This window comes from Cucurbita moschata, unplaced genomic scaffold (assembly GCF_002738365.1).
Source record: "Cucurbita moschata cultivar Rifu unplaced genomic scaffold, Cmos_1.0 Cmo_Scf00018, whole genome shotgun sequence".
NCBI lineage: Eukaryota > Viridiplantae > Streptophyta > Magnoliopsida > Cucurbitales > Cucurbitaceae > Cucurbita > Cucurbita moschata.
The window spans coordinates 2,220,816-2,243,600 of record NW_019268534.1 but is presented as its reverse complement, the minus strand read 5'-3'; the positions used below and the strand labels follow the sequence as shown (position 1 = coordinate 2,243,600).

Sequence of the window (22,785 nt, the reverse complement as noted above, 5' to 3'; positions counted from 1 at the left end):
GCCTCTGGTCCCGTTTTGAGAAGAATATTATAGAAAACGAGGTAGAGAGATTTTGAAAGAGAGTATGAAAGCAAGATTGAGAGAGATTAAAAACGAACGTAATATGACTACAAGCAAAAGCACCACAACGGCTAAATATCATATAACTTTCTGGGTAGGGAGAGTTTGACAACTAGTCGTATCCCTCTATAATATATTTTGAGGCGATTTAGGTCTAGCAGGCCTAGACATGATTTTGCCGTCATACAAAATCTAGGTGGGAGGAGTTGACGACTGTCGCATCCTCCTTTAGTACATTCTAGAGCATTTCATGTCTACCAGACATAGACATGATTCTACCTGATCATCATACACTGTGCATCATGAAAGCATATAACAGATACCTGTCAAGGGTTTTGGCATGCCACGGGCATGCGACCATAGACAACATGCCTAGGACAAGCATGACCGTGACACCAGTGACTCACTTGAGTGCTCGATCTTCCATTACAAGTCATTTTGAAACGACACTAACCAAAACAAAGGGTGTAAATCAATCATAAAATGAAGCAAATTACATACAAAGCCAATGACGATCAATCCAAACAAAGAAACCCTAGTTCTTAAAATGGCAGTTCCTTCTAATCTCCCCTTGAGTTCCAGTCAAAACCAGCAGCTTCCCCATCTTCACCATCGCCTTCGAGAAATCCCTCATCCACACCGCTCCATTCCTCCGGTATCTCCTCACCGTCGCCGCCGTCAAAGGGTCAGTCGCCAACGCCTGATCGGACGACAAAACCCCCATCTTCCTCTTCAAATTCTCAAAAAACTGAACATCCAACCGGTTCGGCGACACATTATCCAAATCCGCCGTTATTTGATTCAACCTACTATGCAACGGACACTTGGTTTTCAAAAAAGCCGCAAACTTTGGGTCCAAAGACGGATCAGTTTGATTAATTGTATCGTTAAAGAAATAAAGGCGTTCGGAGAAGGCGCTGCAAGGAGCAATTCCGATGGAGTGGGCGCCTGAGAGAGCCACCATGTCTCTCAACGACAGGCCTCGTTGTTCGAATCGTTGTTTAAGGAACCCAATGTCGGATGTCGGAAATGGCACGTTGTCGGAAACGTTTGCTCCATGGGAGACCAATGAGTCGCGACGGCCGCCAGGGACTGCGTAGGTGAATTGACCGGTGATGGCGACGCTGTCTCGAGCTGCAAAGGCTAAAATGTCGGCGCAAGAAACTGTGTTTGGACATAGGGATTCGAGATGGGATTTGGCGTCGTCGATTACTTCGAAGCCTCGTAATAATGGGTTGGCGAAATTGTCTTTCTCCGAATCGGGGTTTTGCGGCGTTTTGTCGAGGAGTATCGATGCATCGCAGCCCTGTCATTGTTTAATTCATAGATAGAATTAGTGTTTATGTAACGAATGAGCCAATCACTATGAGATATTGTCATTTTTAAGCTTTTCGCTTCGGGTTTTCCTTCAAGATTTTTAAAACGCGTCTGCTATGAAAAGGTTTCTACACCCTTGTAAAGAATGTTTCGTTCTCCTCTCCAGCTGAGGGATGTGCCAGTGAGGAGGCTGAGCTCCGAAGGGGGCCTGGACACAAGGCAGTGTGCCAGTAAGAACATTGAACCCCGAAAGGGGTGGATAGGGGGGTTTCACATCGATTGGAGAAGCGAATGAGTGCTAGCGAGGACACTGGGCCACGAGGAGAGGTGGATTGTGAGATCCCACGATAATTGGGCAGGAGAACAAAATATTCTTTGTGAGAGTGTTAAAACCTCTCCCTACCAGAAGTGTTTTAAAAATCTCGAGGGACCCAGAAAAGGGGTGGATTGGGGGATTTCACACCGACTAGAGAAGGGAACGAGTGCTAGCAAGGACACTGGGTCCCGAAGGACGTAGATTATGAGATCTCACATCGGTTAGGGAGGAGAACGTGACAACTACTCCCTAACATAAACGTTTTAAAAACTCAAAATTACAATATCTATTAGCGGTCGATTTGAATTGTAGAAGGGAGAGTAAATACTAAATATAGAAGAAAACGTAGAAAGTTATGAAGATGGAGGAGTAATGGAGGCTTACTAGAACAATACAATCATGAAAATGCAAACGAATAAGGCCAGCAGCCATGCCAGGGTTGTGGAGAACAGCCTTCGCCACTGTGGCTCTCACAACGCGTTCAGCCAAAGGACATGTCTGACGATAGAACCCTAATTCCAAGTCTTGACAATAAGCTTTAGATGCCATGACTATGCCCACCATTAACAAACCCACAAGCTTGGCTTCTCCACTCAAAGTATTCATTTTGTACTAGCTAGCTTAGACAAGGAAGAAAGAGAAGATAGATGGATAAGAGTTCGTGATCGATCATATATATAATGAAAATTACGCATAATTTACTACGTCATCAACTTATCTTGAAATGTTTCTAAGAGTGAAGATTATCTTTATAAACAAACTCGGGTTCTTTAACCGTGTTTTTTTCTCACTCACATGCTTCCTCGAAAAATCTCCAAGATATCATCGAACATAAAGGTACTCCAAGTTAAAAACATGTTTAATCGATCGAAAAGACAAACTTTAATGACATAAAATATTTGTCGCATTTAACCACAAGACTTAGGAATATCCACAACACCATACCAATGTTCCTTGGGATTGATCGAAATGCAATGTTCAACAATTTTGTATGTTAAGAAATAGACAAAAAGTTGACACTTTTGTTTAAAAATAGTGTCATTTTTGCATAAATATAAATGTAATTACATTATTAAATTAGGTTGGGACATTTTTGTTTAGACCGGTTTAAATTATAAATAATTATTCAAATTTGTATTTCTAATAAAGATAAAAGGTTACTTTCATTTTAAAATTACATTCAAAATGGTTAAAAATAATTTTTAAAAGCGATGAAAAAATAAAATAAAAATAATAATATGAACTTAAATAGAATTAAAATAATTATATATATAATTTTATCATAAACAATATATATATATATATTTATTTATTTAAAAAAATTAACAATAAATTCAAATTAATTCGGTTCAACCCAATTTAGTTTTAAAGAAGGCATGAATTAACTCAACTCATCAAATTTTTATTTATTTGAGCGTAATTAATCGAGTTTAACTCAAACTATATAGATTGAGTTGGATCGACCGAATTTTTTTAGCACTCCAATGTTAAAATTTAACATTTAATTATTATATAATAAAAATAAAGATTTGAAATATTATTTAATATTAAAGATGAATATTATTTATTATTTAAAATTTAAGTGTAATTGCACATGGACGGTGGAGATTCCAAGATTTTGACTTTAAAATAAAATAAATAAAGAAAAAATCCAGCTCATCGCCACCTCATAATATTCCAATTTCCTAAATTTTTTAATAATAATTATAAAGAAAATCATTAAAATATTGCAAAAAGAACGGAAATCTCAGATGGAAGAATCGGGCGGCGGAATTGAAGAACAAACCATGGTGAAGCCGCCGTCGACGGTCAAGTTATGTCCACTAACATAAGCCGACTCGTCGGACGCCAAAAACAAAACCGCCTCAGCGACATGTCGACATTTCAATACGATCCCTTTCAAATTCGCCAGACTGCTTGTGTTTCTCTCCGCCTCCTCCACACTTATATTATAACTCTCACACGTCATCGGCGTCGCCACCCCGTACGGCGAAACTCCGTTCACTCTAATCCCGTACTTCCCCAGCTCACTACACGCCGTTTTCACCACCCCAACCACCGCGCTTTTCGACACGGTGTACGCAGCCGGCCCAACCCCACCCATCGCCGCTGCCACGCTGGAAGTACAAATAATCGACCCACGTGTCTTGCTTTTTACCATCGCACGTGCGGCGTGTTTAACCGTTACCGTCACGCCTTTCACGTTAGTTCTCATCGTGTTCTCGAATTCCTCCATGTCTAAATCTAGGATTCCGGCAAGTGGGCCCATCTTGCCGGCGTTGCTGAATAGGATGTCCAACCGGCCGTGTTTTTCCACCGTGAAGGCGACCGTTTTCTCGACTGACACCTCATCTCTGACGTCACAGTGGTGGAAGGTGGCTTGGTTTTGGCCGATTTCCGCCGCGAGTTTTTGTCCCAATTCGTCTTGGATGTCGGCGATGACGACAATCGCGCCGTTGGCTGCGAATAGTCTCGCCGTCTCCTCGCCGATCCCACTGGCGGCGCCGGTGATCAGAGCTACTTTTCCTTGTAACCTAAGAAATTAAAAACAGAAATAATAGTGAATAATTAAAATCAATTTGTTTGAACATAAATTGATTAAAAATCTTACCTTGGCTTCGACATTGTTCTTCAGAATTTGAGAATTGAACGAGATCCTTGATCGTATATATATATATATATATTAATATAAATCTTTGAATATCTTACTTATACGATCATGGGGATTTGTGACATTAATTAATAACTTACTAAAAAAATTATTTTTTGGAATCTATATTTTGTATATTTTAATGTTGTAATTATAAGGTGGGTTATTATAATAATTATTTTACTAAATTGGATTTGAAATTGTATGATGAATGTGTGGATGATATTAGGAGATGTCTAGCAAGGACGAAGCAGGTGCGGTGCTCGAGCAAGTGGGTGAGATTTTCTATACAAATTTCAAAAATTTTGGGTTCATTATTTGTACTCTGTGGAAAAACAAAATGAATGGGTGGGTCCTATATAATTAGAACAAAATTCATTCGGTTGAATTTTTTTAAAATGAAAATTCGGGAAAGTTCACCCGTGATCAGGTCAATCCAACCATTCAACCCAACTCTATTTTTAAGATTATTATTGATATTAAGACTATTTGATGGTATTGATTGGTTGTAACTTGTATTTGTATTGTATTTATGTTTTATGAAATTTTAGTTATTAATATAAAAAAATTAAGGATCCAATTCAGGTAGGTGAGATTTTCCATACAAATTTCAAAAATTTTGGGCTCATTATTTGTACTATATGGGAAAAAAATGATTTGGTGGGTCCTATATAAATTAGAACAAAATTCGATCTTCTTTATTTAGGAAAGTGTGGAAACGTAACGTAACAAAACTAGAAGGGTGTGGCAACCAGGAGAACAAAATGAAATTTGAAACCTAAGGAAGAATAGAAGGGTGCGGAAACAGAACGAAACTTGAAACTTAAAGAAGAATAGGAGGGTGTGGAAACCGGGAGAATAGAACGAAATTTGAAACCTAAGGAAGAATAGAAGGGTGTGGAAATCGGGAGAACAGAACGAAACTTGAAACCTAAGGAAGAAACATTCTTTATAAAAGTGTGGAAACTCAAGAGAACGAGTGTTAGCGAGGAAACATTCTTTATAAGGGTGTGGAAACCCAAAGGAACGAGTGCTAGTGCTAGCGATGACACTGGAGGAAACCGAAGGGAACATAACGAAACATTCTTTAAAAGGGTGTAGAAACGTACGGGAACGGGTGCTAGCGAGAACGCTGAGTCTCGAAGTGGGTGAGGGGTGGACATGAGGCGATGTGCCAGCAAGGACGCTGGACCTTGAAGGAGATGGCTTGGTGGGTCCCACATCAATTGGAGAAAGGAACGAGTATCAGTGAGTACATAACGAAGATGTTCAAAGTTGGAAAAACTTTTATGATTTCTTTCGCACATGATTCACGATTATTCATTTCCATATTTATCATCAATGGCTTTTCTTCAACTCAACCTATAATCCTCTTGGATCGATTAAGTTTTATTTGAATTTGAACATACTCATCCCATTTCAAACTACATCATTCAAATCATACACTAAAAGAAACGAATCACCCTATTGATTTGACCGCCGTGAAGCCGCCATCGACCACCAAGTTTTGACCACTTATATAAGCTGATTCATCCGATGCAAGAAACACAACGGCCTCAGCTACATGGCTAGCCTTCAGCACCGCACCCTTCAAGCTTGCCGAGGCAGAAACAAGCTCTTCAACCTCACTCTCTTCCATATTAAAAGACTCACAAGTCATCCTCGTCGCCACCCCGTACGGCGACACACAATTCACCCTAATCCCATACGCCCCGAGCTCCCCGCAGCACGACCGCACAACCCCCAACAACGCATGCTTCGAGGTTATGTATGCTGTCGATGCTATCCCACCAAGCATCGATGCCGTGCTCGCCATACATATGATCGACCCTCGTATATTTCCTTTCACCATTGCTTGTCCAGCATGCTTGATTGTCGCTACTACCTAAAAAAAATAACTTAATGTATATCGTAACTGATCCACTTAAACTTTTGAGTTAAGTGTATGAACAGAACATACCCCACGAACGTTGGTTGAAATTACGTTGTCAAAGTTGGACATGTCGAACTCTAGAATTGAAGTAAGAAAGCCTGTTATGCCAGCATTGCTGACGAGAATGTCGAGACGACCGTATTTCTCAACGGTGTAGCTCACGGTTTCTTCGACTTGGTTCTCGTCTCTCACGTCGCAGTGATGAAAGCTGGCTTGGTCGACGCCGATGGAGGTTGCTACTTTCTGACCCAGTTCGTCGTTGATGTCGGCTACAACGACGTAAGCACCGTTGGCTGCAAAGAGCCTCGCCGTCTCTTCACCAATGCCATTGGCAGCTCCGGTTATGAGAGCCACCTTCCCATGCAGCCGCCTGGTTGAGAAACTTGTAAGATATTGAGATGTTGGTAATGGACATAAAGAGAGAGAATTGACTGTTACCTTGTGGGTTTAGACATGGTTGAGATGGTCTTCAAGCTATGTTCTTTGCTATGTTCCTTGCGACTCACTATCACGACCCGAAATAAATAACCTCAATCGTGACTAACCATGACTATGACGTGTAGCGTGTAAACGAGAAATTCAAGGAAAACTTTATTTAAAAAGTATTTCATTTATTTCGTAAGAAAAACGTTTTATTACTAAAAAGACAATAAATTTGTGGTAGACCCATGAAGATATTATTTGATCATCAATGTGTGGCTGAAAAAATAAGCAAACTCTTACTATTTGTCTTGATTTTTTTAAGCTATAAATAAGTAAGAGACTTCATGGCCTAACGTTAATAATATAAAGGGTTTAAAATAAGAGATCTCCACTGACTTAAGCATAAAAGGCGAAGTGACAAGTATCACAGGGAGTTATTTGACATAGTGACAAGTATCACGTGGTGTTATTTGTCTCATATTTGTGCTGAAGCCTTAACTATTCTTTGAGGATGATCGTGTGAGATCTTATATAAGTTGGAGAGGGGAACGAATCATTGCTTATAAGAGTGTGAAAGTCTTTCCCTAGCATATGTATTTTAAAATCGTGAGACTGACGACGATACGTAACGGGTCAAAGCGGACAAAATATATTAGCGATGGGCTTGAATTGTTACAAATGATATCAGAGCCAGACACGGGGTAGTGTGCCAATGAGAACGTTGGCACCCAAAAGGGGTGGATTGTGAAATTCCACATTCGTTGGAAAGGGGAACGAATCATTCCTTACTAAAGTGTGAACATCTTTCCCTAGCACATGCGTTTAAAACTGTGAGGCTGACGGCGATACATAACCGGCTAAAATAGACAATATTTGCTAGTGGTGAGCTTAAGCTGTTGATATCAGAGCCAGACATCAGGCGGTGTGCCAGCGAGGATGTTGGCCCCCAAAAGGGTGGATTGTGAGATCGCACATCGGTTGAAGATGAGAACGAATCATTCCTTATAAAAATAAATAACATTTAAAAAAATAATAATAACAAGTGACATTAGCCTTTAGCTGCTCGACCTCACCACCCCCTATCATGGCCGAGATGCTCGTCGTGCAAATGATTGACCCACGTATGTTTTTCTCCACCATTGCTCGCGCCCCATGCTTAATCGTCCCAACCACCTTTTTAAAAGTACGAATCCAAAAATTTAGAGGCTAAATCGGATAGATTCTTAAAATTTAAAGGGTATGAATAGATTTCCAAATAACATACTCCACGGACGTTGGTTGCAAATACGTCGTCGAAATCAGAGATGCCAAGCGATAGAATCGAAGCGAGAGAGCCCATGATGCCAGCATTGCTAAAGAGAATGTCGAGGCGGCCATGTTTTTCAACGGTGTAGCTCACCATTTCTTCGACTTGCTTCTCGTCTCTAACATCACAATGGTGAAAGCTGGCTTGGTCAATGCCGATGGAGGCAGCCACCTTCCTACCCAGTTCGTCATCGATGTCGGCCACGACAACGTAAGCGCCATTGGCTGCAAATAGTCTCGCCGTCTCCTCGCCGATGCCGCTGGCGGCTCCTGTTATGAGAGCCACCTTCCCATGCAGCCGCCTGCATCAGAAATTTTAGTACATAGATAGAGAAAGAGAGAAAGAAATGAGTGTTACCTTGGTTTAGACATTGTTAAGATGGTCTTCAAGCTTTTGGATATATGTTCAAATTTGTATCCAATCTTTTATACAAACACACCGCCTATAATTAAAATAAATTTTGATGTCATTAATGTCATAAAATAATTTAATTGTCCAATCCCGCACACCACTAGTATATATTGTCTTTTTTTTTTGTTTAGAAAATAATTTTAAATAAATTACTTTAATTTTGAATTAAATTATGATATTTAACTATCTATATTTTATTTGAATGATTATGTATTTACGTCGTATTAAATTCTATTTATTTTATTTAAATAAAGTTATTACCTTCGATTTTAGATTAATTTAGGTTAATTAAGGAATTTGACAATAAAAAAAAAGTTTATATTGAAGCTTTTTAGGGTAAGGCCACCAAAATTTAATTACTTTAATGACATGTTTAATTATGTATTAGTTGAATTAATCAAAATTTTAAACTTTCATAATTGAATCAATTTAAATAACTTCTTACAAAATTCATTTTTAAATGTAGATATTAAAAAAAACGCCTTTATTTTTTTCTACTTTTATGTTTTTAATTTTTGCTATTTTGATAGAATTTTGAGAGAATAAAACTAAAAGGGAAACCTAACGTAAATTAGAACAAACTTCATCTTCCTTGTTTAGGAAAGTGTGGAAACCTAACGTAACCAAACTAAAAGGCTGTGGTAATCAGGAGAATAAAACGAAACTTGAAACCTAAGGAAGAATAGAAGGGTGTGGAAACCGGGAGAACAAAATGAAACTTGAAACCTAAGGAAGAAACATTCTTTATAAGAGTGTGGAAACTCAAGGGAACGAGTGCTAGCGAGGACGCTGAGCCCTGAAATTCTTTATAAAGGTGTGAAAACCTAAGGGAACGAATGTAAGCGAGGACACTGAGTCCTGAAATTCTTTATAAAGGTGTGGAAACCTAAGGGAACTGAAATTTTTTATAAAGTTGTGGAAACCTAAGGGAACGAGTGCTAGCAAGTTAAGGGAACATAACGAAACATTCTTCATTAGAGTGTGGAAACATAAGGAAACGAGTACTAGCGAGAACGCTGAGCCTAGAAGTAGGGTGAGGGGTGGACATGAAACAATGTGCTAGCAAGGATGCTGGACCCTGAAGGGAATGGATTGGTGGGTCCCACATCGATTGGAGAAAGGAACGAGTATCAGCGAGGACACTCAAACTAGGGTGGATAAGCATGTGTACACCTTATTTTTCAAAACATTTAATATTTCTTTCACACATGATTCACGATTATTCATTTCCATATTTATCATCAATGGCTTTTCTTCAACTCAACCTATAATCCTCTTGGATCAATTAAGTTTTATTTGAATTTGAACATACTCATCCCATTTCAAACTACATCATCATTCAAATCATACACTAAAAGAAACGAATCACCCTATTGATTTGACCGCCGTGAAGCCGCCATCGACCACCAAGTTTTGACCACTTATATAAGCTGATTCATCCGATGCAAGAAACACAATGGCCTCAGCTACATGGCTAGCCTTCAGCACCGCACCCTTCAAGCTTGCCGATGCAGAAACAAGCTCTTCAACCTCACTCTCTTCCATATTAAAAAACTCACAAGTCATCCTCGTCGCCACCCCGTACGGCGACACACAATTCACCCTAATCCCATACGCCCCGAGCTCCCCGCAGCACGACCGCACCACCCCCAACACCGCATGCTTCGAGGTTATGTATGCTGTCGATGCTATCCCACCAAGCATCGATGCCGTGCTCGCCATACATATGATCGACCCTCGTATATTTCCTTTCACCATTGCTTGTCCAGCATGCTTGATCGTCGCCACTACCTAAGAAAAACTTATACATATCGTAATTTATCAAATTAAACTTTTGAGTTAAGTGTACGAACAGAACATACCCCACGAACGTTGGTTGAAATTACGTTGTCAAAGTTGGACATGTCGAACTCTAGAATTGAAGTAAGAGAGCCTGTTATGCCAGCATTGCTGACGAGAATGTCGAGACGACCGTATTTCTCAACGGTGTAGCTCACGGTTTCTTCGACTTGGTTCTCGTCTCTCACGTCGCAGTGATGAAAGCTGGCTTGGTCGATGCCGATGGAGGTTGCTACTTTCTGACCCAGTTCGTCGTTGATGTCGGCTACAACGACGTAAGCACCGTTGGCTGCAAAGAGCCTCGCCGTCTCTTCACCGATGCCGTTGGCAGCTCCGGTTATGAGAGCCACCTTCCCATGCAGGCGCCTGGTTGAGAAACTTGTAAGATATTGAGATGTTGGTAATGGACATAAAGAGAGAGAATAGACTGTTACCTTGTGGGTTTAGACATGGTTGAGATCGTCTTCGAGCTAAGCTCTTTGCTATGTTCAAATTTTCACACAACCAATATAAACATAATCATATATTGATAATAAATTTGTGGTAGAACCATGAAGATATTATTTCATCAATGTGTGGCTGAAAATATAAGCAAACAATTGGTCCTCAATTATTGGTTGCCTTCATTTTTTTTAAGCTATATATAAGTAGGACACTCAATAACCTAACCTTAACAATAGAAAGGGTTAAAACAAGAGCCCACTAACTTAAGCATCAAAGGCGAAGTGACAAGTATCATGTGGAGTTATTTGGCATAGTGACGAGTATCACGTGATGTTATTTGTCTCATATTTGTGCTGAAGCCTTAACTATTCGTTCGTGTGAGATCTTATATAAGTTGGAGAGGGAAACGAATCATTCCTTGTAAGAATGTAAAAGTCTCTCCCTAACATATGCATTTTAAAATCGTGAGGCTGATGACGATACGTAACGGGACAAAGCGGACAAAATATGTTAGCGGTGGGCTTGAATTGTTACAGATGATATCAGAGCTAGGGGCAATGTGCCAACGAGGACGTTGGCACCCAAGAGAGGTGGATTGTGAAATTCCACCTTGGTTGGAGAGGGGAACGAATCATTCCTTATTAAAGTGTGAAAATCTTTCCCTAGTACATGCTTTTTAAAACTGTAAGGCTGACGGCGATACATAACGAGCTAAAACAAACAATATTCGCTAGCGGTGGGCTTAAGTTGTTACAAATGATATCAGAGCCAGACTGGGCGGTGTGCCAGCGAGGACGTTGGCACCCAAGGGGGTGGATGGAGAGGGGAACGAATATAAACGTGTGAAAACCTCTCCCTATCAGACGTGTTTTAAAACCGTAAGGTTGAAAGCAATACACAGACCAAAACGGACGAATTGGCTTCCATTTCATCCCACAAGTTAATTTTCATTGCAATTGAAGGTGTGTTTATTCCTCAAAGTTCCAACTTTGAAATGTTTCAAAAGTAGAACATTATTACTCAAATCATACAAACCCTTAAGACCACTGAATCATACGGCTGATCTGACGGCCGTGAAGCCACCATCAACCACCAAGTTTTGACCACTTATATAAGCTGATTCATCAGATGCAAGGAACAGAGCGGCCTCAGCAACATGGCTAGCCTTCAGCACCGCACCCTTCAAGCTTGCCTTCGAACAAACAATCTCTTCAATCATACGGTCTTCCAAATTCAAAGCCCGGCGACTCATCGGCGTTGCCACCCCATATGGCGACACACAGTTCACTCTAATCCCATACGCCCCAAGCTCCAAGCTGCTCGACCTCACCACCCCCAACACCGCATGCTTCGAGCTTGTGTATGCCATCGGCCCCGCCCCTCCTATCGTGGCCGACACGCTCGTCGTGCAAATGATCGACCCACGTATGTTTTTCTCCACCATTGCTCGCGCACCGTGCTTAATCGTCCCAACCACCTTTTTAAAAGTACGAATCCAAAAACTTAGATATATTTGTATATGATAGGTTCCTAAAATTTAAAGGGTACGAAAAGATTTCCAAATAACATACTCCACGGACGTTGGTTGCAAATATGTCATCGAAATCGGATATATCAAGCGATAGAATTGAAGCGAGAGAGCCCATGATGCCGGCATTGCTAAAGAGAATGTCGAGGCGGCCATGTTTTTCAACGGTGTAGCTCACCATTTCTTCAACTTGCTTCTCGTCTCTAACATCACAATGGTGAAAGCTGGCTTGGTCGATGCCGATGGAGGCAGCCACCTTCCTACCCAGTTCGTTATCGATGTCGGCTACGACAACGAAAGCGCCGTTGGCTGCAAATAGTCTCGCCGTCTCCTCGCCGATGCCGCTGGCGGCTCCTGTTATGAGAGCCACCTTCCCATGCAGCCGCCTGCATCAGAAATTTTAGCACATAGATAGAGAAAGAGAGAAAGAAATGAATGTTTACCTTGGTTTAGACATTGTTAAGATGATCTTCAAGCTTTTGGATATATGTTCAAATTTGTACATAATCTTTTATATAAATACATCTCCTATAATTAAAATAATTTTTAATGTCATCAATGTAATAAAATAATGCCAAAAATTCAATGATATATATTTTTAATGTGTATTTATCTATTTATGTCGTATTAAATTCTATTTATTTTATTTAAATAAAGCTATTACATTGGATTTCTTTTGTTTTTTAATTGAAGATACATGTACGGACCAATTGAATTATGCTCAAATTTCACAATAAAATTATATTTAAGGTTAAAGTTTTAATACTTTCCTTTGTCGTGGGGCCATCTTCCTAACTGGGACTTGATCTATACTCTTGCTATACTACACAACACGAGTGACGGGTGAAGTTGAAGCATACACAGTTAGGACAAAAAATCTTTCTCAAGCTCAGATACAGGAGACTGAATCACTATGCAACCATGAAACTGCAAAGTTCGAGACTCTAGTTCCAATCTATCGTGCTTGTCAACTTGAATCACTCTTTAACAACCCAACTAGATGTTAGGATCGCATAACAATACACACACTTGATCTAGATGAACACAAGAACAGGATAGAGAAAATGCAAAGAGAATATTGGCTAAAAGATTTGTATGGATGACTACACGTATGTACCGTAGAAGAGAATATATAGAGAATATATAGAGAATATAAAAATTACATTTTGCTAAGATATATATATGGTTTAGCTTATTATATATAGTTTTACCAGATACAATCATCTACTATGTATAATTAGATAGAATACAGAAAATATAGAAAGTACATCTTTAAAGCCGAGATATATATATGGTTTAGTTTACTATATATAGCTTTACCAGATATAATCATCTACTATATATAAGTATCTACATATATAGTTTTACCAGATATATCTTTTTTACTATACATAGCTATTTATATTTATGTTATTTTTTTAATAATCGGCCGCTCCATAACCTAACACTGGACAATTTACCACTAAGGCCACCGAAATTTAATTACTTTAATGACAAGTTTAATTATGCATTATGTATTAAATTTTTGGGTTCTCGAATTAATTAAAACTCTAAATTTTTATAAATGAATCCATTTAAATAAAATCGTGTAAAATTATCTATATATATAAACGTTCTAAATGTAGACATTAACATAATATTAAAGAAAAATGTTATTATCAATGGGACAATAGCAACTTTTTATTAAGATTGAGTTTCATGGGCCCGATGAGTCGAAGATATATGTCTCAATCGATTGTGTTATGCTCAGATTGACTTAATAATACTAAGACAGAGATTGATAATACAAACGCTTTAACAACACACAATCATATGATTGGTCGGACCGCCGTGAAGCCGCCATCGACGACCAAGTTTTGTCCACTTATATAAGCTGATTCATCAGATGCGAGGAACAGAGCGGCCTCAGCTACATGGCTAGCCTTCAGCACCACACCCTTCAAGCTTGCCGATGCAGAAACAAGCTCTTCAACCTTACTCCCTTCCATATTCAAAGTCCGGCGAGCCAGCGGCGTTGCCACCCCATGTGGGGACACACAGTTCACTCTAATCCCATATGCCCCGAGCTCCAAGCTGCTCGACCTAACCACCCCCAACACTGCATGCTTCGAGCTTGTGTACGCTATCGACCCTATCCCTCCAACCATTGATGCCACACTCGCCATGCAAATGATCGACCCACGTATGTTTTTCTCCACCATTGCTCGTGCGCTGTGCTTGATCGTCCCAACCACCTTTTTATGTAAAACGTTCAAAGGTTAAATACGTGCTCTAGGACTAACTTATGTATTAGACATCAAATGATCGACCACATATGCTCAAAGGTTAAAAATGTATTAGACAGCAAATCGAAAATTCGAGAATCTATTAGCAAATTTTTTAGGTTATAAGGACACCATAACGATTAGCTTAAGATTTTTGGTATATAACATACTCCACGGACGTTGGTTGCGAAAGTGTTGTCGAAATCAGAGATGTCAAGCGATAGAATTGAAGCGAGAGAGCCCATGATGCCAGCATTGCTAAAGAGAATGTCGAGACCGCCATATTTTTCAACGGTGTAGCTCACCGTTTCTTCAACTTGCTTCTCGTCTCTCACATCACAATGGTGAAAGCTGGCTTGGTCGATGCCGATGGAGGCAGCCACCTTCCTACCCAGTTCATCGTCGATGTCGGCTACGACAACGAAAGCGCCGTTGGCTACAAATAGTCTCGCCGTCTCCTCGCCGATGCCGCTGGCGGCTCCCGTTATGAGAGCCACCTTCCCATGCAGCCGCCTGCATCAGAAATTAGTGTTGTGAAGATTGTGTGTGAAATCCAAATCTTGATAACAGAAATAAAGATCAAAGAGACAAGACAATGTTACCTTGGTTTCGACATTGATAAGATAGTCTCCAAGCTTACAAGTAACATAAGTTTTAAGGATATATCGATGTCAACTTACCGATAAAAGTCAACCATTTAATAAATTACGGCTATAAGTTCGGGCTATTTCATATTTAAATTAAGTAAATTGCTTTGTTTTTAGTTTATCGATCTATAAAGTGAAGATTTGAATATTTAATCTCTCAGTCAATAATATATAAATAAATAAATCATTATTATTATATTATTTTAAGGACAAAAATATTGAAAGATGGGAATAAAATCAAAATTGTAAATAAAAATAAAAATATTAGTTAAATAATATACCTTTTGTTTTAATTATTTAAGGTCAACTTTATATTTAATGATGCTATTAGTAGTATATAGATTTACAACAAAGTCACCCAAATTTAATTACTTTATTTAATGATATGTTTAATTATGCATTATTTTTTTTTTTTTTAATAAAAATCAATTTATATGTAATGGCAGGTTTGTAAAAAGAAACAAAAATCGTCGGGGAACTCGCGAGAACTCGCGAGAACTCCGGCAACTCGGCAGAGGAGAAATCGCGTCTTATTTATGGCGATTCCCACTTGCAGAAGTATTAATTCTAGGTCACTGTTTCTACCGGAGCTCGTCTTCAAAATCCCACGCGGCCCCTCGAAGCGCGCCGAAACCCTAAATTCTTCTATGGAATGGCGGAATTGAACGTAAATGCACCATTTCTTTCCTCATTCTTAGTTTCTTTCGTTTATTGATTCTCTATTTGCTATGGTTTGTTTGGATTTCAACTCCCAATTCTTCTCTTGATTGGTTTGGTTGGTGCAGTTCTTGATATTTTGAAATGTTCTTCCAGTTCGTTCTGTTCTTGAAATGTTATTTGATTATGGTCTAAATTCAAATATCCATTGCCAGTCTCATGAAGCATTCTTACTGTCTCGTGAATTGTTCAATTGATTTCGTTCCGCTGGATCTGATTGTCGTTATTACTACTTCTGAGCCTTTGCTAGTTGAATTCATACAGAATCTTGATGTTGTACGATTTTATCCAAAGGAGCCTAAGAAAATTTGAACATATATGCATAAATCTTCATTGTTACTCTGTTACAATCTAATCCTAGTTTCGAACATTTGTGAATTTCCTGTTTTGGTTGTTTTCAGTTGACGGTCTCCTATGGAGTTCCTCCTCTTTTGCCTCCTGTGGCCACTGTAAGCATTCCAGCCTTTAACCTTGTTTCAGTTCCATTGTTAGCTTAAAATCAATCATGAAATGCATAGCTGAGATAGTCTTATTGTCGTGATGTGTTTCTAGTATGTCGTAGGATGTTTGCAAATATAGGCTCTGCTGCTACCTTTGCTTGAGAGGTTACTTAAACGGAGTCTAGAAAGCTTTATTAGGACTGAGTTATTTGGGTGTCACGTGTCATTTGTAGATTGTGCGGCACTCATTCTCACTACCGAGTGAGTCAACCAACTTGAAATCTTGTCGTCTTCGGTCTAACGATATATATTCAAGCCTTTAGCCCCACTTTGAGAAGAAGATTTTAGAAAATGGGGTAGGGAAAGATTTTAGAAAGAAAGTTTGAAACCAAAATTCGAGAGAATTTATAAAAACAACTTATATATTGTGAGCTGACCTTCATAAGACTAGCAAGGGAGTGTTTTCCTATAATACAGACATTTCAAGTCTACCAGCATATACATAATTCTGTCATACCAGCATATACATAATTCTGTCATAATTCATACACTTAAAAAATATTAAAAGAAAATATACATCATGAAAACAGTAAGAAAACATCAAAGTGATCAAGACAAGGAATTCAAACGAGTAGAGTACCCTTATGTCACTTGCGGGATAAGATTAACCCTTTAATATGTTTACGAAGACTTCTAACTTATTAGAAAAAGGGGGTTCGATCGAAACAAAATTGTTCGTTTAGGGGGAAGAGGTATCTTCCATCTATGGGAGAAGTGGAGAAAGCCAATGGAATAAACTGTGTGTGCAATCTTTTAAACTACTCACCACTAGTTTAAAACATTATTGAGTTGTTTACAACACAAGAACTTAGTTCAGCTTCAACGATGGTGCTTATTGGTTTCTTATTACTTATCACAAAAACTCCAACACGATCATATGTTTTACTAAAAAAATTAATGTACTTCACAAAAATATGCTGAGACCAGCTGGTTTATTTAGTACATGTTCATAATCAGCAACCGGAAGAAAACTTGGAATTAGAAAATTATTTACATTACAATAAATGGGATTGCAGTGCTCGTTTTTACAGGAAGAAGAAGTTACACTCATTGGCATCCACTGTTATCCAACCATCTCTGCAGACTACAAAGAGCCTGCGCAGACAGACTGCAGTATCTCAATTTTCTCTGCTGTGGTAGTGAGGAACCGCCGCCATGGAAACTAGAGAAGCAAACCACCACAACAGTCAGATTATCGAACGAGTCGAATTGCAAAGCACGCAGGACAAGCTCTCGAGCACACCGCTCCGGGTCGTCGTGTCGTTGAAGCCCCTGTCGAACTACATTGACCGCTTGCTGGCTCGACATCACGTCCCAAATCCCATCACAAGCTATGATCAAGAACTCATCCTCCTCTGTAAGAACCACCTGCTTGCATTCTGGTTCTGCAATGAGAGGTGAAGGAGAGCCATGTGGGAGCTTCATGTCCCAATCCCCCAACGCCCTCGACACCGATAAAACACCGTTCAGATAGCCACCATCAACATAGCCACCCAGCTCTTCCACCCGTTGCTTCTCCAGCGAATAAATTGGCCGGTGGTCTTGTGACATATCTACTGCCTCTCCATTCCGGCTGAGAACAGCCCGGCAATCTCCAGCATTCGCCACCATTAAATGCCTGAAGAACAGATAATACACCATTAAATGCAATCAGCTCTTGATTGTCAAGGAGGGTTGGAGGGGAGTCCCAGGTTCCAACGGTACGAGACAAAACCAAAACCATTAGAGTTTATGCTCAAAGTGGACAATATTCTACGATTGCGAAGATTCGTGATTACTAACAAACTCTACAAATACAGGGACGAGGGACGAAGGATCATTACATGGGGGAGGAAGAACATACCTTCCAAGCACAAGGGCTGTCAGGGCTGTCGTCCCACACGAATTACTGACACCGGAATCATCAGCTAGAGCTTGATCAGCCAGAAGAAATGCTTTCCGGAGGCAATTGTGTATCTCCTCCGGCAAGACTTCATCGAAATCTGGCATTTGAGGAAAATTGACATCCTCAAAAAAGAGTCTAAGAACATTCTTTCTGATATAAGCTGCTGCTTCAGGTCCTCCATGTCCATCAAACACCTGAAAAAGCATATGGAACTCCACTCAGGATCATGTCCATAGTAAACAAAGACAACCCAAATCCAAAGAACTGAGCTCACCCCATAGAAGGCACTTGGCTTAGGAAACTTAAACAGCGATCCTAAATGCGAAGACAAATCGTCTATCCTTATGTGTTCATCTTCCATGAATCTCCTCGGTCCAATATCAGCAAAGCTACCCGACCGGAGATTCGGAAATTCCTTATCCTTCGCCTTATCGGCGTCGGAATCTGGAATTTTCTTCCTGGGTTTAATATCCTGAAGATGCAGAAACAAATATCATAAAACTCAAACAAACGCTCACAATCCAACAACAGATCAATTTGGCACAAAATACAAACAAAGATGAACTCAAACAAAGATGAACTCAAAATCATGATTCCAAAGAATCTAAACCCCAAAATCCAAAACCCTTACCAATTCCAAGACTATCACTATCGCCCCCAAATCGAACCCGATCACCACAGAAACAATTTCGTAACAATCACTGTTACTTGCCCTAACTCAGAGGTTGAATTTATCTATACAAAGAAGAAGAAGAACATACCGATTGTGAACTGGAAGAAACCGGTTCGGAATCACGAACACGATTGAGAGTCGGATCGATCGAAAGACCACCATTAATGGACTCAATTTCCTCAAGACGAGTCTCCTTACTGTAATACGGCACCTCCAAAACCGGGAGGCTCTTCGGACAAACAATAACCTCTGCTCCAGCCACCATTTTTACATTGACCAAAGAATCAGATTCTTCAACAGAGCGATCAGAATCGTTACAACAAGAAAATCGGTATGTATGAATTAGAATTCGGATCGGTTTTTTCTTTTTTTTTTTCTTCTGGAAATTTTAGAATGTTGATCGGAAATATTTTTGGACAAGTCGGCGATGAAGAACAATATATAGTGGAAACGACGCGGGGGAGAGTAAATTCATGGAAGGAGACGGAGCACGTAACGCCGTTACCGGCACTTGTTTACGAAGACACGTTACCGTCTTCGCGTTGACGCGTGGCAGGCTTATTTTCTTAACTTTTGCGAAATTACTGAAATAGCCTTCCTTTGAATTGCGTTGACTTCGTTTTTTCTTTCAAGGGAGAGCGTTAAGTGACGTAGTGGCAGCTGTAGAGCTTTCTAGCGACTTGTTTCCATGCCTGCCGACGTGGAAATTAAGCTTCTTTTTTTTTTTTTAATATAAGACTTTTAGTTGTTAGCGAAAAGAAAATATATGTTGATAATTTTAAAAAAATAATAATCCTCTATTAATTTAATTTTAATTAAAATTATCGATAAAGACTAAATAATAGTGCTTTCTTTTCTTAAATAATAAAATTAATATGGGTTGAGATTACGTAAGCAATTATTTAAGGAGTGCTGGAATTACGTGTCAGACTTGGCCGACCCGTCAGATGGTTTCAGACGCGGTTCGAATAAATTGGTGGGTCAATCACCACGTGTCAACAAAAGAGTGGCTGAAATTTATATAGTCTCTAGTCCATTATCAATAACTTTTCTAATTCCCTTTTGTTTCATCCATTTATACATTTTTTTAATACTCTCCACTTTTAAAAATAAAAATAAAAATATTCTTACATTTATTATTATATTTAAAATGCATCCACATACTTTACCTTTAAAAAAAATAATTCTTATCGTTAATATTAGATGAAAATCATCTATCGACATCTTATAGATTATCTCTATTTTTTTTTTTTTCTTTTGGAGTCTTCGAACAAAGTACACCCTTTTTTCAATACTTTAGAGCTTTCGTGGCATTACTTTGAGTTTTTCAAAAGGCCTCATAGCAATGTAACAGTATTCCTTGATTATAAACTCATGATCATTCCCCTGAATCAGCGAATGTGGGATTTTCATCCATCAAGATGAAGCCGATGTGGTTGTTTTATGGACATGATAAGATTAAAGAAACTTACCGTTTTAAAATACATACCAATGAATATTGTCCGTTTTGACATGTTATGTATCACTATTGGTAATATAATTTTAAAATACATTTAACCATCTTACAATCTACATCTGTTGGGAGTGCCTAGTTCTAGTACCATTTGTAACAATCTAAACCCATCGTTAGTAGATATTATCCATTTTATTCCATTACGTATCGATGTCAGCCTCACAGTTTTAAAATTTCTACATTTTCTACCGGGAAAGATCTTTAGATAAGATTAAAATAAGCATATAGTTTAATGAGATTACATCATAAGCTCGTTAGTTAACACGATCGATCCTTTCATTTATTTATTTGTAACATAGATCTATTTATCATTCAAGAAAATAAAAATAAAAAAGTTGATTTTAGAGCATTGTGAGTGGGGTTGAGTTTGGTTTGGGTGGTCTAGTTCAGCAACCCACTCATTAAATAAAATTAATTTTCTTTTCTTTATTATTATTATATTTTTTTTATTATTTCTTATATTAATTAAAAGTCATTGATTTTATTTCTCTCATATTTATCCTAATTGATGACATCAATTTCCACAATTGGTACTTTTCTTAATTTTATTTTATTTATTTATTTATTGTAAATAAAAACATATATTTAATATAAAGGATATGCATGTGTTTTATTTTTTAGTGAACAAAAATAATAAAAAAAAAAGAAAAAAAAAAAGTTGTTCTAGATAAACGTGGAGGTATCCAAAGAGACGTGTGTCTTTCCATCAAACACGTGCCACCTTTTACTGTCTCAACTTAAAACACTTTATATGTGTGGTTACCAAAAGTTATTTATTTTGTAATATATTTTATTCCAAATAGTTAAAAAGAATTGCGAGGTACATTTTAAGAATGTAACGGACAAAAGTGGACAACATATTGTTAACAACGGACTTAGACGGTTAAAAATGATATAAGAGTCAGACACCGAACAATATATTAATGAAGACGCTGAGTTTCCAAGAAAAGTAAATTGTGATGCCAACGAACACGCTGAGTGTCTCAATCGCACTTTCCAATGACAAGTGAGCTAAGCCAATTCGTTCTTGCATCGCCTACGGCCAAACGACGTATGCTCAAGCCTCTAGTTTCGGTTCTAAGAGAAGATTTTAGAAAACGAGGGTAGAGAGAGATTTTTGAAAAAGACGTTATATAAGCAAGCAAGAGAGAAATAACAACAGCTCACAATATATAACTTTAGGTAGGGAGAAGTTAACAACTAGTCGTATCCCCCCTATAGTACATTCTGAGGCATTTCATGTCTGACAGACCTAGATATGATATTTTTGAAACGTCATACTTTTTAGAAATACAAAAGTAAAACACTAGAATATGAGAAGACATAAAGGGTTGGGTTTGTCATGGGTTGCGGTCATGGACAACATGCCTTGAACGAGCATGGCCGTGACACTGAGCTCCTAATAGGGTAAATTGTAATGAGCTTGGACTGTACGATGTGCTAGCAAATACGTTGAGTTGCCAAAAGAGGTAAATTGTGAGTAGACTTGAGTTGGACGGTGTGCCAACAAAAACGCTGAACTCTCGAAAGAGGGTCAATGGTGATTTTTATTATATCAAAACTATTCATTCATTTTTAATGGATTGACATAAAAACTATATTATCATAAATGGATATATATATTACTTTATTTATTAGGTTATTTATTTAAATATAAAATAGTGTGATTCTTCTGGTAGATTAAAAATATATTTCGTAATGATTTTGAAATTATTTAAAAATAATTTTAACTATTTTTTAAAATAATAAATGGTGGATAATATGGATGAATTTTTTTATTGAACATAGGAGTAAGACAATAATTGGTGAAATAGTGAATTAAAAAAGGAATCTGACACGTGTTCGAATGTGATTTGGTTGTGTTGGGGACAGTAAAATGATTCTCTCCAACCAACAACCACACAAATTTATTAATGAAATAGTAAATTTAAAGCAATAATTTAATTGAAATATAATTTATCATTCCACATTGGGCCTTCCAAATTTGGGCCGACAAAACCGGACTTTTTAAGCCCATCACCTTGTTAAGTACCCGGGCCTCAATCTAGGCCCAAAACAAAGCATAAACACGTCAACATAGTTAAACTAAAATATAATTGCTAAAAATAATTAAAATATCACAAAAATAGAAAAGGAATAAACGTTTATACGTCTCACATCGGGTTGATCATGGGTTTAAAAGGAATACATCTCTATTGGTACGAGGTTTTTCGAGAAAACCAAAAGTAATGTCACGAGAGCTTATGTTCAAAGTGGACAATATCATATCATTGTGGAGGGTCAGTGGTTACTAACACAAAGTTCAACTAATTTAGATATATATTGGATTAGGCGGTCAAAGATTCAAATCTCTCGGTCA

The 22,785-nt window shown here is 38.4% G+C and overlaps 8 protein-coding genes across 8 annotated transcripts; all 8 read right to left on the bottom strand.

Annotated features, from left to right (window-relative positions):
- Window positions 1-595: 595 nt before the first annotated feature.
- On the bottom strand, window positions 596-2,242 carry LOC111456319 (peroxidase 5-like). The gene is made up of 2 exons (XM_023098148.1): window positions 2,078-2,242; window positions 596-1,366 (listed from the first exon to the last, which is right to left on the bottom strand). Exons 1-2 carry the CDS (start codon window positions 2,240-2,242, stop codon window positions 596-598), a joined length of 936 nt encoding a protein of 311 aa, XP_022953916.1.
- A 1,124-nt stretch (window positions 2,243-3,366) lies between these two features.
- LOC111456283 (short-chain dehydrogenase reductase 3b-like) lies at window positions 3,367-4,416 on the bottom strand. The gene is made up of 2 exons (XM_023098110.1): window positions 4,305-4,416; window positions 3,367-4,227 (listed from the first exon to the last, which is right to left on the bottom strand). The coding sequence occupies exons 1-2, from the start codon at window positions 4,316-4,318 to the stop codon at window positions 3,441-3,443; spliced, it is 801 nt and encodes a 266-aa protein (XP_022953878.1). The 5' UTR covers window positions 4,319-4,416; the 3' UTR covers window positions 3,367-3,440.
- A 1,220-nt stretch (window positions 4,417-5,636) lies between these two features.
- On the bottom strand, window positions 5,637-6,780 carry LOC111455812 (short-chain dehydrogenase reductase 3b-like). The gene is made up of 3 exons (XM_023097430.1): window positions 6,715-6,780; window positions 6,304-6,646; window positions 5,637-6,228 (listed from the first exon to the last, which is right to left on the bottom strand). The coding sequence occupies exons 1-3, from the start codon at window positions 6,729-6,731 to the stop codon at window positions 5,803-5,805; spliced, it is 786 nt and encodes a 261-aa protein (XP_022953198.1). The 5' UTR covers window positions 6,732-6,780; the 3' UTR covers window positions 5,637-5,802.
- A 236-nt stretch (window positions 6,781-7,016) lies between these two features.
- On the bottom strand, window positions 7,017-8,376 carry LOC111456318 (short-chain dehydrogenase reductase 3c-like). Its single transcript, XM_023098147.1, has 4 exons — window positions 8,363-8,376; window positions 7,964-8,306; window positions 7,740-7,872; window positions 7,017-7,021 (listed from the first exon to the last, which is right to left on the bottom strand). Exons 1-4 carry the CDS (start codon window positions 8,374-8,376, stop codon window positions 7,017-7,019), a joined length of 495 nt encoding a protein of 164 aa, XP_022953915.1.
- A 1,216-nt stretch (window positions 8,377-9,592) lies between these two features.
- Window positions 9,593-10,970, bottom strand: LOC111455811 (short-chain dehydrogenase reductase 3b-like). Its single transcript, XM_023097429.1, has 4 exons — window positions 10,907-10,970; window positions 10,690-10,753; window positions 10,279-10,621; window positions 9,593-10,207 (listed from the first exon to the last, which is right to left on the bottom strand). Exons 2-4 carry the CDS (start codon window positions 10,704-10,706, stop codon window positions 9,782-9,784), a joined length of 786 nt encoding a protein of 261 aa, XP_022953197.1. The 5' UTR covers window positions 10,707-10,753; window positions 10,907-10,970; the 3' UTR covers window positions 9,593-9,781.
- Window positions 10,971-11,643: 673 nt separating this feature from the next.
- Window positions 11,644-12,691, bottom strand: LOC111456415 (short-chain dehydrogenase reductase 3b-like). Its single transcript, XM_023098265.1, has 3 exons — window positions 12,671-12,691; window positions 12,271-12,613; window positions 11,644-12,176 (listed from the first exon to the last, which is right to left on the bottom strand). Exons 1-3 carry the CDS (start codon window positions 12,682-12,684, stop codon window positions 11,751-11,753), a joined length of 783 nt encoding a protein of 260 aa, XP_022954033.1. The 5' UTR covers window positions 12,685-12,691; the 3' UTR covers window positions 11,644-11,750.
- Window positions 12,692-14,035: 1,344 nt separating this feature from the next.
- On the bottom strand, window positions 14,036-15,107 carry LOC111456317 (short-chain dehydrogenase reductase 3b-like). Its single transcript, XM_023098146.1, has 3 exons — window positions 15,094-15,107; window positions 14,662-15,004; window positions 14,036-14,461 (listed from the first exon to the last, which is right to left on the bottom strand). The coding sequence occupies exons 1-3, from the start codon at window positions 15,105-15,107 to the stop codon at window positions 14,036-14,038; spliced, it is 783 nt and encodes a 260-aa protein (XP_022953914.1).
- Window positions 15,108-17,235: 2,128 nt separating this feature from the next.
- On the bottom strand, window positions 17,236-19,325 carry LOC111456200 (probable protein phosphatase 2C 2). The gene is made up of 4 exons (XM_023098005.1): window positions 19,002-19,325; window positions 18,515-18,712; window positions 18,199-18,434; window positions 17,236-17,973 (listed from the first exon to the last, which is right to left on the bottom strand). The coding sequence occupies exons 1-4, from the start codon at window positions 19,176-19,178 to the stop codon at window positions 17,403-17,405; spliced, it is 1,182 nt and encodes a 393-aa protein (XP_022953773.1). The 5' UTR covers window positions 19,179-19,325; the 3' UTR covers window positions 17,236-17,402.
- Window positions 19,326-22,785: the final 3,460 nt, after the last annotated feature.

What these genes read in the sequence shown, in the direction of transcription:
- LOC111456318 (XM_023098147.1), bottom strand. An exon ending in TTGCAACCAACGTCCGTGGA is followed by an intron (nt 7,873 to 7,963) that starts GTATGTTATTTG and finishes ACTTTTAAAAAG; the next exon opens with GTGGTTGGGACGATTAAGCA.
- LOC111456200 (XM_023098005.1), bottom strand. Translation starts at nt 19,178, where the DNA reads ATGGTGGCTGGAGCAGAGGTTATTGTTTGTCCGAAGAGCCTCCCGGTT. An exon ending in AGCCAAGTGCCTTCTATGGG is followed by an intron (nt 18,435 to 18,514) that starts GTGAGCTCAGTT and finishes ATGCTTTTTCAG; the next exon opens with GTGTTTGATGGACATGGAGG. An exon ending in ACAGCCCTTGTGCTTGGAAG is followed by an intron (nt 17,974 to 18,198) that starts GTATGTTCTTCC and finishes TCTGTTCTTCAG; the next exon opens with GCATTTAATGGTGGCGAATG.
- LOC111455812 (XM_023097430.1), bottom strand. An exon ending in TTTCAACCAACGTTCGTGGG is followed by an intron (nt 6,229 to 6,303) that starts GTATGTTCTGTT and finishes TATTTTTTTTAG; the next exon opens with GTAGTAGCGACAATCAAGCA.
- LOC111456415 (XM_023098265.1), bottom strand. An exon ending in TTGCAACCAACGTCCGTGGA is followed by an intron (nt 12,177 to 12,270) that starts GTATGTTATTTG and finishes ACTTTTAAAAAG; the next exon opens with GTGGTTGGGACGATTAAGCA.
- LOC111456319 (XM_023098148.1), bottom strand. Translation starts at nt 2,242, where the DNA reads ATGGCATCTAAAGCTTATTGTCAAGACTTGGAATTAGGGTTCTATCGT. An exon ending in TTCATGATTGTATTGTTCTA is followed by an intron (nt 1,367 to 2,077) that starts GTAAGCCTCCAT and finishes AAACAATGACAG; the next exon opens with GGCTGCGATGCATCGATACT.
- LOC111456317 (XM_023098146.1), bottom strand. An exon ending in TCGCAACCAACGTCCGTGGA is followed by an intron (nt 14,462 to 14,661) that starts GTATGTTATATA and finishes TTACATAAAAAG; the next exon opens with GTGGTTGGGACGATCAAGCA.
- LOC111455811 (XM_023097429.1), bottom strand. An exon ending in TTTCAACCAACGTTCGTGGG is followed by an intron (nt 10,208 to 10,278) that starts GTATGTTCTGTT and finishes AGTTTTTCTTAG; the next exon opens with GTAGTGGCGACGATCAAGCA.